Here is a 12,862-nt window from a genome sequence, read left to right as displayed (position 1 = left end):
AGCTATCCTTTATAAAGAGCAAATTGCGGTCCACCATGACTGAGAAGCTCTTAAATTGTTTATGCATATTGTCCTTAGAAAATGACAGTACAAGGTAGCTCTGATATGACAAAACTGTACATGAATATGTCACTAGAAAAAATATTTGTATTCTTTATGTATTCTCATAGGTGCCTAAAATAAAAGATTATCTTGACTGTGGTCTTTTTTACATGATTTATTTAATCATTCTATGATGCCTCACATATCATGTATGTAACACTCCCTTAATGTTCTTCCCTCCATAACTCAAAAACTATGTCACAGGACATTTTTATTCATACCAGCGATGTTGACATGTGAGATATAGCGATTTTAATCAAAATCTAAGATGTAGTGGTTACATTTAAAAAAAAATGATCTGCCATGGAACAATCCCACTGAAGAATATAACAGTGGTTATCCAGACCTCGTTGTTGGTTGTGAAGGGACCCCCATAACAGGTCAAGCTTCAGGGCTCCAAAAATGTAGGTCTGCCTCTGGATAGGACTGTAGTGGAGGAAGTGGAAGAGACAGTACTGACCAGTCAAGAGAGGAAGTGATGTCAGCTGTTCACTGGAGAGTGTCCCCCTATTTAAGGGCAAATGGAAATTGTGTTAAAGGCTGTGTCACACCCAAATGCTTCACTGTGAGCAGTTTAGTTGAACTGAGAACCGTGCGCTCTCTGTTCATGATGCTAGCAAAGGAGAGATGAAGAAAGAAAGATGAAAAGATGGTGGCAGGAGAAGAAGGCAGGAAGCAGGGAGAGGATAGCTGGTATGAACTGACAGAAAGGCTACAGTAACTCACATAATCACTCTGTACAACTGTGGAGAGCAGAAATGAATGCACACCATGTCGGACCTCGAGGCAGATGGGCTATAACAGCATGTCGGGTTCCACTCCTGTCAGCCAAGAACTGAAAGCTGAGGCTGCAGTGGGCACAGGCTCACCAAAACAGGACAGCAGAAGACTGAAAAATCATTCTGGTCTGATGAATCTCAATTTCTGCTGAGGCACACAGATGGTAAGGTCAGAATTTGGTGCCAACAGCATGAATACATGCACCCAATCTGCCATGACTCAACAGGCCAGGCTTTGGGGGGGGGCGGTGTAATGGTGTGGCATATGTTTTTTTGGCACACTTTAGGCCCACTGATACCAAACAATCATTGCTTGATGGCCACGGCCTATTTGAATATTGTTACTGATCATGTGCATGGCCTTCATGGCCACAATTTATCCATCTATTTATTGGCTACTTCCAGCACCAATAATACACCATGTCACAAAGCAAGGGTGGTATCAAACTGGTTTCATAAACATGAAATTGAGTTTAGCAATAAATAGAAAATTGTGTTTCTGTTTTCATTAATTTTCTGCATTTTCTTCAGTGGCCTTCACAGTCAGTGGAACTGAATCCAATGGCACATCTTTGGGATGTGGTAGAACACGGAATTTGCAGTATGAACGTGCAGCTGATAAGTCTGCAGGATTTGTGTGACACAATCAGGACAACATGATCCTGAATCTCAAAGGAATGTTTCCAACATCTTGTGGGCTCCAGTCCTGAGAGCAACTGGAGGCCATACCCAGTATTAGTATATGTATTGTAATTGCTGCACTTGACCCTTACCTGGCCAGGAAGCCGTAGTGGAAGGACAGTATGGAAGGAGGCATATCCCGGCTAGGATAAGGATGAATCGATAACACCTTCCAAGGGAAAAATTAGTGGATAGTAATGGGGGAAGCTAATGTATCAAGAGCAGTTCCTCCCCCAGTATGATAGGCAGTGGTGCTCTGCTGTTGTTTTCCCAGTATGGACATCCGCAAGGATTCATGGGAGTTGAAGTCCTAAGGGACAACCCTGTCAGGGTCCTGGGGCGCCACTCCCCATTTCAGGAAATTTCGTCTGACCCGGAAGTGCTTCCGTCGGAGTGCTGTAAGTACTCCAAGTTCTGACATAAAAGCAAACCGTCCAGCCTCCTCCAGTGGAGTTAGAGTCAGAAAGCAGAAGGCAAAGCTCACCTGGAGGAGAAAAAGGAGGACTTGTACTTGGTTATTGTGGAATGGACTGTAAAAAGGTATTGTTGTGAAATAAAAACATTTATTTTGCACCTGGAGCTAATTCGGTATGGTGTGTTTGGGTTTTTAGGGCTTAGTGGTGCCCCCTGTCTGTTACTCTCTCTCTCTCTATACTGTATATATATATATATATATATATATATATATATATATATATATATATATATATATATATATATATATATATATATATATATTGTAATGGATTGCTGGCAGTTTATCCCGGCCGGGACACCCCTGTAACAGAAGGATGGTGGAAGGCAGCTTATCAGGGACACTGCCTGCCTCCCCCAGGATGATAAACGGCAGCTTCCCTGGACTGCAGTGGTGCCCTGGATGCTCGCAGGGCACTATGGGACTTGAAGTTCAGCAACCGTGGGTGCCACTGCTGGGAGACTGGGGAGTCCCTACTGTTTGCATAGCCCAGAAGTACTCTAAAGTCACAGGGATGGAAGCACAGAAGTACTTCCGGGCTGAAGAAAACCTCAAGTCCTCCATCTGACCCGAAAGTGCTGGCAAGTCACGGGGATGGGAGAACGAAAGCACTTCTGGGACAAGGACTATATAAAGGACTACTGAAGACCTAGCAAGCGAGCTAGAGTCGGGAGGTGTGTGACAGGGCTTGCTCGGAGGAGTGGAAGAGAAAATATTGTGCTTATTTTGTGTGTATTATTGTTATAATTACCTGTTTATTGTGGTGGAGGTGCTTTGGGCACTGTATAAGAAGGCAAAAGAAGATTAAACAACTTTTTGGTGCTTTTAACTCATGTTGTCAGTGTCTGTGTGTTGGGTTAAGCACTGGTATAGCGCCATCAAGAGTTATAATATATATATATATATACAGTACTGTGCAAAAGTTTTAGGCAGGTGTGAAAAAATGCTGTAAACAAAGAATGCTTTCAAAAATGGAAGTGTTAATCATTTATTTTCATCAATCAACAAAATGCAGTGAATGAACAAAAGAGAAATCTAAATCAAATCAATATTTGGTGTGACCACCCTTTGCCTTCAAAACAGCATCAATTCTTCTAGGTACACTTGCACACAGTTTTTGAAGGAACTTAGCTGGCAGGTTGTTCCAAACATCTTGGAGAACTAACCACAGATCTTCTGTGGATGTAGGCTTCCTCACATCCTTCTGCCTCTTCATGTAATCCCAGACACACTCGATGATGTCGAGATCAGGGCTCTGTGGGGGCCATACCATCACTTCCAGGACTTCTTTTTCTTCTTTACGCTGAAGATAGTTCTTAATGACTTTGGCTGTATGTTTGGGGTCGTTGTCCTGCTGCAGAATAAATTTGGGGCGAATCATATGCCTCCCTGATGGTAGTGCATGATGGATAAGTATCTGCCTGTATTTCTCAGCATTGAGAACACCATCAATCCTGACCAAATCTCCAACTCCATTTGCAGAAATGCAGCCCCAAACATTCAAGGAACCTCCACCATGCTTCACTGTTGCCTGCAGACACTCATTATTGTACCGCTCTCCAGTCCTTTGACGAACAAACTGCTTTCTGCTACAGCCAAATATTTCAAATTTTGACTCATCAGTCCAGAGCACCTGCTGCCATTTTTCTGCACCCCAGTTCCTATGTTTTCGTGCATACTTGAGTCGCTTGGCCTTGTTTCCACGTCGGAGGTATGGCTTTTTAGCTGCAACTCTTCCATGAAGACCACTTCTGGCCAGACTTCTCCGGACAGTAGATGGGTGTACCTGGGTCCCACTGGTTTCTGCCAGTTCTGAGCTGATGGCACTGCTGGACATCTTCCGATTTCGAAGGGTAATAAGCTTGATGTGTCTCATCTGCTGCACTAAGTTTCCTTGGCCAACCACTGTGTCTACGATCCTCAACGTTGCCCGTTTCTTTGTGCTTCTTCAAAAGAGCTTGAATAGCACATCTTGAAACCCCAGTCTGCTTTGAAATCTTTGTCTGGGAGAGACCTTGCTGATGCAGTATAACTACCTTGTGTCTTGTTGCTGTGCTCAATCTTGCCAGGACATGAAACTGTCTTCCACAACCTCACCTTGGTAGCAGAGTCTGGTTGTTCCTCACCCAGTTTTAAGTCTCCTACACAGCTGTTTCTGTTTCAGTTAATGACTGTGTTTCATCCTACGTGTGACATTGATGATCATTAGCACCTGTTTGGTAGAATTGGTTGATCAGACACCTGACTAGAATCCTACAAAATCCCTGACTTTGTGCAAGTGGACCGATAAGAATTGATGCTGGTTTGAAGGCAAAAGGTAGGAACACCAAATATTGATTTGATTTAGATTTTTCTTTTGTTCGCTCACTTTGCATTTTGTAAATTGATAACAATAAACAATCATTATTTATATTTCTGAAAGCATTCTTTGTTTACAGCATTTTTTCACACCTGCCTAAAATGTTTACACAGTACTGTATATATATATATATATATATATATATATATATATATATATATATATATATATATATATTTGGGATTAATACAGCATACAAAAAGGACAAAGACAAAGAAATGCATGTGACTGAAGTTCCATGTGTAACTACAAGGCTAGAACCTTGATCTTGACCAAAAGCTTATGATCTGACACATTCTGGTAATTCAAAAAATCTGTGGCAACCTCGGCAAACTAAACTGTGCTCATTAATTCCTTATGACAAAGTGACCAGCAAGTGAAGTGACATGGCAAAAAGAAAAAGAACATCAGTGACATCTGCTAAGCGTCAAGCAAACCACAGTGGCCCATAATGTGATGAAGAACACTATAATAGGAAGTGCAAGAAGAAGAGCAGCTCCATCTGATCAGCATCAAGTGCCGGATACAGAATGCAAGAATAAACCAAAAAATGCATGTGACTCGTTAGGTTCGTGCATAACTATTGGGGCTAGAAAGTTTATGATCTAATATGTTCTGGAAATTCAAAACATTTCAGGTAGCAGCAACCTCAGCAAACTGACCTGCACTCTGATACAGCAAGGATACACAGATTTACTGAATAAGTCAACTAACGTGAATACAAAAAAAAGTTAAGCAACATATTTTTCAAAAAAGTGTGTGTTAACTTTGTTAGTAATACACAAAGAAGTTTAAATGTTTAAAGAATTTCCCTGCCATCGTTTTATGAAGCGTGTGATTCTGCGCGGTAGATTCAATTACATCACCCAGTCCAGGGACAGCCTCATACGTTCCCACCTCCCGGGTTCGATGCCTTTCTGTTGCTAATGGCAACATAAATTCCTGAGGCCCTAATGATTTGTTCCCGCCCATTTTAGCCTTCGTGACCCCGTTTAGGATGAGGAAACGCCTTCAGAAGGAGGGCGCGCAGATAATTCGCATTCTAATTGGCCGAAAGATACGACGAGCCCGCCCTATCTATTGTTTCTGCCCACCAAGCCGTCTGCCAGCCAGGTAGTAGTACCAGTGCTCGACTGTCAGCTTCGGGAGAGTGGCGAAGCAGAGGAGACCTGAAGGCGCGTGAAATTAATAAATTTCTGTAAGCCACCTGAAAGCGGGGATACCAGGACAACTACGAGCTTATTCAACTGGCCCTCGACGACGGCATCAGTAAGCCGGATCGCTCCGTAGAATCGCTTACAAGCAAGAGCTTTCTTGAGTTTGGAAAACTTGACCCTTCCAAGCATGCTTGTGATCTAATGTAAATTCAAACGAAGAAGGTGCTTTATGCTTATCGCAGTGCCCCTGTATTCATTGTTTGTAAATACAATTTAAGAACAAAGGCATAATAATTAAAAAACCTATTGAGCCGCCAGCTTCTTTTCTTCAGTTTCACTTGTTGATTTCGAATGGAGGAGAGCTGAAATCGGGGCTGGTGCGTTACAGTCTTCGAGATGTCTGAGCCGGAGGAAGACGAAGCAGTGCTGAGGCCCCCGGGGGATCAGAACGGAAACCAAGGTGGCAGCATCAGGAAGGTAAAAATAATAATAATAATAATAATACCGGGCGCGTTTCCGTGAGTGTGTAAAGATGTCATTGATGTTAAACATTAAAATTGTCGAGGGACGCGACGTACCGACGAATCACGCTGGTGTGTGCTAAAGTGTTCCAATCGACACTATCTGATTAAATCAACATTTAAAAAGCAGTCACACACATCACAGCAGATCTTCATGAATGGATCACACATTACTGAGCAGAATTTACTTATGTTTAATCGGGGCTTTATTTCAGACTTAAAAATCTTAACATGAGACATTTCAGTTGTGCAGTTTGAGCGCAGGTGGCCTACTCGGGGATGTACAATGATACATTTGAACTGGAAACTTTGCGAGATGCAGACTTTAACCGCCAGGTCTTTAATCCATCCGTCCATTTTCCAAACCCTGAAAGGTCTGTATCAGTGTGCACACCTTTGGGCAACACTACTGTAAACGATTTGCATAAATTAGCCCATCCTGTCTTTGTTGATATATTCTGCGTAGGAAGGTGTAAATATAGTATAATAATCAGAGTGTCACACCTAAGTATTTGAAGAACAGCACATTCGGATTGCACCAAGTACATTCTTAAAGTGCCTATGATTCATGGAACACTACATCCATTCCATAAACACCCTTTCTTGTTAGGGTTCCTAAATGGCAGTCTGTTTTAACATACATTCATATACTCTGCTAAACGCACTTTTATTGGTAGAAGTTAGAATCAAATTAAATTTTATTTGTGACATGAAATTATACACGCATTACAATATGCAGTGACATGCTTAGTTGCCAAACTCAAAGACTTTGCATTGAAGCATATAAAAGGTCAATAGACGGTAACACATGACTTTATAAATATCACTAAAGATCATTATTTTAACTAAATGCAATAGTATGAATATTCGTATTATAAAATAGTCCTTGTTCAAGATATGGATGGACAATAATACAATACGGATTAAACCCCAAACAAATGCCACAGATGGAATAGATAGATAGATAGATACTTTATTAATCCCAATGGGAAATTCACATTCTTCAGCAGCAGCATACTGATACAATAAATAATATTAAATTAAAGAATGATAATAATACAGGTGAAAAAAACAGACAATAACTATGTATAATGTTAAATATTAACGTTTACCCCCCCTGGTGGAATTAAAGAGTCGCATAGTTTGGGGGAGGAACGATCTCCTCAATCTGTCTGTGGAGCAGGACAGTGACAGCAGTCTGTCACTGAAGCTGCTCTTCTGTCTGGAGATGACATTATTTAGTGGATGCAGTGGATTCTCCATAATTGATAGGAGCCTGCTGAGCGCCCTTCGCTCTGCCACAGATGTTAAACTGTCCAGCTCCATGCCAACAATAGAGCCTGCCTTCCTCACCAGTTTGTCCAGGCGTGAGGCGTCTTTCCTCTTAATGCTGCCTCCCCAGCACACCACTGCGTAGAAGAGGGCGCTCGCCACAACTGTTTGATAGAACATCTGCAGCATCTTATTGCAGATGTTGAAGGAAGCCAGCCTTCTAAGGAAGTATAACCGGCTTTGTCCTTTCTTGCACAGCGCATCAGTATTGGCAGTCCAGTCTAATTTATCATCCAGCTGCACTCCCAGATATTTATAGGTCTGCACCATCTGCACACAGTCACCTTTGATGATCACTGGGTCTATGAGGGGTCTGGGCCTCCTAAAATCCACCACTAGCTCCTTGGTTTTACTGGTGTTGAGGTGTAGGTGGTTTGAGTCGGACCATTTAACAAAGTCATTGATTAGGTCCCTATACTCCTCCTCCATCCCATTCCTGATACAGCCCACGATAGCAGTGTCATCAGCGAACTTTTGCACATGGCAGGACTCCGAGTTGTATTGGAAGTCCGATGTATATAGGCTGAACAGGACCGGAGAAAGTACAGTCCCTTGTGGCGCTCCTGTATTGCTGACCACAATGTCAGACGTGCAGTTCCCAAGACGCACATACTGAGGTCTGTCTTTAAGATAGTCCACGATCCATGCCACTAGGTATGAATCTAATCCCATCTCTGTCAGCTTGTCCCTAAGTAGCAGAGGTTGGATTGTGTTGAAGGCGCTAGAGAAGTCTAGAAACATAATTCTTACAGCACCACTGCCTCTGTCCAAGTGAGAGAGGTATCGGTGTAGCATATAGATGATGGCATCTTCCGCTCCCACCTTCTCCTGATATGCAAACTGCAGAGGGTCAAGGGCGTGTTGAACCTGTGGCCTAAGGTGGTGAAGCAGCAGCCTCTCCATGGTCTTCATCACATGTGATGTCACAGCAACAGGCCGAAAGTCATTCAGCTCACTAGGACGTGATACCTTTGGGACTGGGGTGATACAAGATGTTTTCCAAAGCCTCGGGACTCTCCCCTGTTCCAGGCTCAGGTTGAAGATGCGCTGTAGAGGACCCCCCAGCTCCGATGCACAGACCTTCAGCAGTCGTGGCGATACTCCATCTGGACCCGCTGCTTTGCTGGCACGAAGTCTCCTCAGCTCTCTGCTCACTTGCGCTGTTGTAATTATGGGTGGGGATGTCTTTCCTATGCTGGTATCAGCAGAAGGATGTGTGGAGGGTGCAGTACTCCGAGGTGAGAGTGAGAGTGGGTTAGGGTGGTCAAACCTGTTAAAAAAGTTGTTCATTTGGTTTGCTCTCTTCACGTCTCTCTCAATGGTGGTACCCCGCTTCGAGCTGCAGCCAGTGATGATCTTCATCCCATCCCACACTTCCTTCATGCTGTTATTCTGCAACTTCTGCTCCAGCTTTCTCCTGTACTGCTCCTTCGCCGCCCTGAGTTGGACTCGGAGTTTCTTCTGCACGCGCTTGAGCTCATGCTGATCACCGTCTTTAAAAGCCCTTTTCTTCTGATTCAAAAGGCCCTTGATGTCACTTGTAATCCATGGCTTGTTGTTAGCATAGCAGCGTACTGTTCTTACTGGAACTACAATGTCCATACAGAAGTTGATGTAGTCAGTAGTGCAGTCAACAACTTCCTCAATGTTCTCACTATGAGATCCCTGCAGGATATCCCAGTCTGTAGTTCCAAAACATTGTCTCAGAGCATTCTCAGCCTCCGGAGTCCACTTCCTGAATGATCGTGTGGTTACAGGTAGGACTCTAACTTTTGGTTTATAGTGAGGCTGAAGCAGAACCAGGTTATGATCTGCTTTCCCAAGCGCAGGCAGCGGGGTGGCGCTGTATGCATCTTTAACGTTTGCATAAAGTAAATCAATAGTCTTATTTCCCCGGGTGTTACAGTGCACATACTGGGAGAATGCAGGTAATGTTTTGTCCAGCGTCACATGGTTAAAGTCTCCAGCGATTAGCACAAGCGCCTCAGGGTGCTGCGTTTGTAACTTAGCAACAGCGGAATGGATGATGTCACTCGCTATCTCCATGTCTGCCCGAGGAGGAATGTATACAATAACAACAATGACATGTCCAAACTCTCTGGGCAAATAGTAGGGACGTAAACTTACGGCCAACAGTTCGATATCCCTGCAGCAAGTGGAGATTTTGACGTTAACATGTCCAGAGTGACACCACCGTGTATTAACATAGAGAGCGAGTCCTCCTCCTTTGTGCTTACCACAGGTACTTGCATCTCTGTCCACTCTAACTGTGCTAAACCCGGGTAGCTCCACGTTGGCATCTGGGATGGTGTTATTTAGCCAGGTTTCGCAAAAACACAACAAACTGCATTCTCTGTAGGTTCTGACATTTTTCACCAGCGCAGCCAGTTCGTCGATCTTATTTGAGATTGAGTTTACATTCCCCAGAATCACAGAAGGCACCGAAGGCTTGAAACGCCACTTTCTCGCAAGCCGCTTCTTTTTTAGCTTAGTGCCGGCTCTGCTGCCACGATACCGCCTTCTTACCTCGTCGGGTAAATATGGAACCACACCAGCACTGGCATTTGTTCTCAGCGCTCGAAGTTGAGTACTTGAATAGGCGAGTCTCGGCGTGTTAAAATCCATGCCCACGTTGTAAAAGTAAGTGTGTCCAGGGAAGGAATCCACATAAAATAAAGTGGTAGGAGTGATCAATAAATAAAAAATAGAAAAATAAAAGTAGAAAAGTACACATACATATACAGTCATACCCCAGAATATAATGAACGATATATAAAAGTGATCCACGTTTATATTGTTTTAGTGAACACAGCATTTAGTATGGTTGACAGATGCATTTGCTTCTCTTTCAGAAAGCAGAATTGCAAACAGCAATGATCTGCAATCAGAATGGCAAAATCAGCATCTTAATACATTTAACATATTCCTATATGTATGTGTGTGTGCATATTTTTATACATACAGTATAGTATACATATAAAATGGAGTTATTAAATGATTATCTCAGCATACATCTCTAAAAGAAAAATACACAAAACATTTTGGTAGTATAGTCTTCATCAAGTGTGTGAAAACTATAATGCTGAAATGTCATGTCTCTTAAATTCATTGCTAATTCATGATGGCAACACCGTCTCAACCTTTTCCCCAATACGGTGGATACAGATAATATTCATACCACTTCATTTTCTGCATATTTTATTGTGTTGTAGATTTAATTTTAAATGAATAAATTTGCCATTTCTGCCCACCAATCTACACTCAAAATAACCCATAATGATAAAGTGAAACTATGTTTTCAGAAACGTTTACAAATATTGTCTTGTCTTGCGGGGATTGAAATTTTCTCTCGCCGGGATTTCACTTTCACCAAACAACAAATCTATTATTTCTCGTGGATATGCCTCTTCATTGGGAAGAAACACTACTTTTCCCTGATGGCAACACGAATTAGACGATCTACAAGTTTTTGACTTAAAATTTAAATCCGAACAATATATTTGATCTCTGTTCGCTGTTCTGTTATTTCACTGAGTAATAATTTCCGTTTGTTTGCGCAATCTTTACTATCATTTTTTGGAGACTTTTGAATTTTTGTACTTCCATTATCTCTAACCTGTTCTGCATGTGTATCGCGCCAACGTTTTTGAATTCTTCACAACGTTCTACTTTGTCATCTACTCTTTGTCTTTTATTTCCGGCCCCAGGCGTGGTTAAATCTCTTGGCACAAAGTCTCGTCTCACGGGATGTGAAACTGTCTCTCTGAGAATGTCACGTCTCGTCTCCCTTCCCAAGATTTTTTTATTATAATAGAGAGATATATGATGTGTGTATGTAAGTGTATTTAAAGAATGTGCTGTTTGAACCTGTCCTCTCTGCTGCTACAGTATTTCAAGAGTGACCTGTTTTGGGGCTTGAACAGTCGTCTTTTTTTTTTTGGCTGCTCCCATTAGGGGTTGCCTAATCTTTTTCCAAATCTTCCTGTCCTCTGCATCTTGCTCTGTTACACCCTATCACCTGCATGTCCTCTGTCACCACTGTTTTGGGCTTGAACAATGTTGCTGTGTATTATCTGGTTATTTCTATTTGTAGTTTGTTGAAGGAATGAAAAGCAGGTACCTGCTGCAGTGTGAAGCTCTGTCATTCTTTGGTCCAGCTATGTCAAGCTTATGTAATCCCATTCAGAGTCATACACATGATTATACAGTACATATCTTTCTATATGTATAATTATGTATCTGTGTATCTCTGGACTAGAGTCCTCCAAGAAAATATATGTAATCCTGTGAAGATTGACACATTATTTTGTTGTGCTGCAGTTTTTAACTATGCAAACCGATACTGTTAATATAACACGTGGCCCATGAATCAAAATGAGTGGTAGCATCATTCTGTTGCATGCTAGTACCAGCTGCCACAGGCTTGTTTTCTTTCAGTTGTATTTAATTATTTAATAGATACGCAGTACTGCGGTGGGCTGGCGCCCTGCCCGGGGTTTGTTTCCTGCCTTGCACCCTGTGTTGGCTGGGATTGGCTCCAGCAGACCCCCGTGACCCTGTAGTTAGGATATAGCGGGTTGGATAATGGATGGATATGCAGTATCTACCCAAAGGAGTTAACAAATAAGAAGCATATTAAAGCTATAATAGAGGATACTGAATCATAGGCTAAGTAGGGTACCTTGTCGGTTATGCTTAGTTGTACATTATATAGATTATCGCATTCTTGAGTGAAGTAAAGTTGTAGAAGAAAATGAAGGATTTAAATTTACTGATCAATTGCAAAGAAGAAGAAAACAATGATTTCTCCCCAGTACCATGTTGCTTAATGTTCAAAACAGAAAATCATCTATTAATTTAGTTTATCAGCCTGCCCACTGTAATACAGGAGTGTAGTGGAATAGAATTGAACACAGCATTAGTAGGCACAAGGCAGACACATTTACTCACACTGGGCCAATTCAGATGGCAGTGAGCCTGGCTGCATGTGTTGGTGATGTGGTGCGAGTCACCAGAGATAACTGGCCAAAATGGTGCATCCTACTGTGATAGGCTAAGGGAATGAATCCTGCTTAACCCTGAATAGAGCAGGCTATATGTGGTCCTAATCGAGGTTATCAAAAATTCCAGACATTGATAAAGCTGATCCAGCAGAATTCTTTAATTTAAACAGTGAATCATGTACAGCCATGGCCAAAAGTTTTGTGAATGAGACAAATATTAATTTTCACAAAGTTTGCCTCCTCAGTTTCTATGATGGCAATTTTTGTCTACTCCAGAATGTTATGAAGAGTGATCAGATGAATTGTAATTAATTGCGAAGTCCCTCTTTGCCATGAAAATGAACTTAATCCCCAAAAAACCCATTTACAGTGCATTTCAGCCTTGCCACAAAAGGACCAGCCGACATCATTTCAGTGTTAACAGAGGTGAGAGTGTCGACAAGGACAAGGCTG

At 42.2% G+C, this 12,862-nt stretch overlaps 1 protein-coding gene across 1 annotated transcript in view; it reads left to right on the top strand.

Moving 5' to 3' along the window:
• Nucleotides 1-5,472: 5,472 nt before the first annotated feature.
• The window catches only part of rhpn1 (rhophilin, Rho GTPase binding protein 1), a 129,200-nt gene continuing 121,810 nt past the window's right edge, over nucleotides 5,473-12,862 (top strand). Inside the window, exon 1 of the mRNA XM_028804242.2 lies at nucleotides 5,473-6,030. Coding sequence (XP_028660075.1) covers nucleotides 5,950-6,030 — 81 coding nt within the window. The 5' untranslated portion in view covers nucleotides 5,473-5,949. The remainder of the gene's footprint in view (nucleotides 6,031-12,862) is intronic.

This window comes from Erpetoichthys calabaricus, chromosome 6 (assembly GCF_900747795.2).
Source record: "Erpetoichthys calabaricus chromosome 6, fErpCal1.3, whole genome shotgun sequence".
NCBI lineage: Eukaryota > Metazoa > Chordata > Cladistia > Polypteriformes > Polypteridae > Erpetoichthys > Erpetoichthys calabaricus.
Note: the sequence above shows the minus strand (reverse complement) of the source record. Positions and strands in the feature narration are given on the sequence as shown.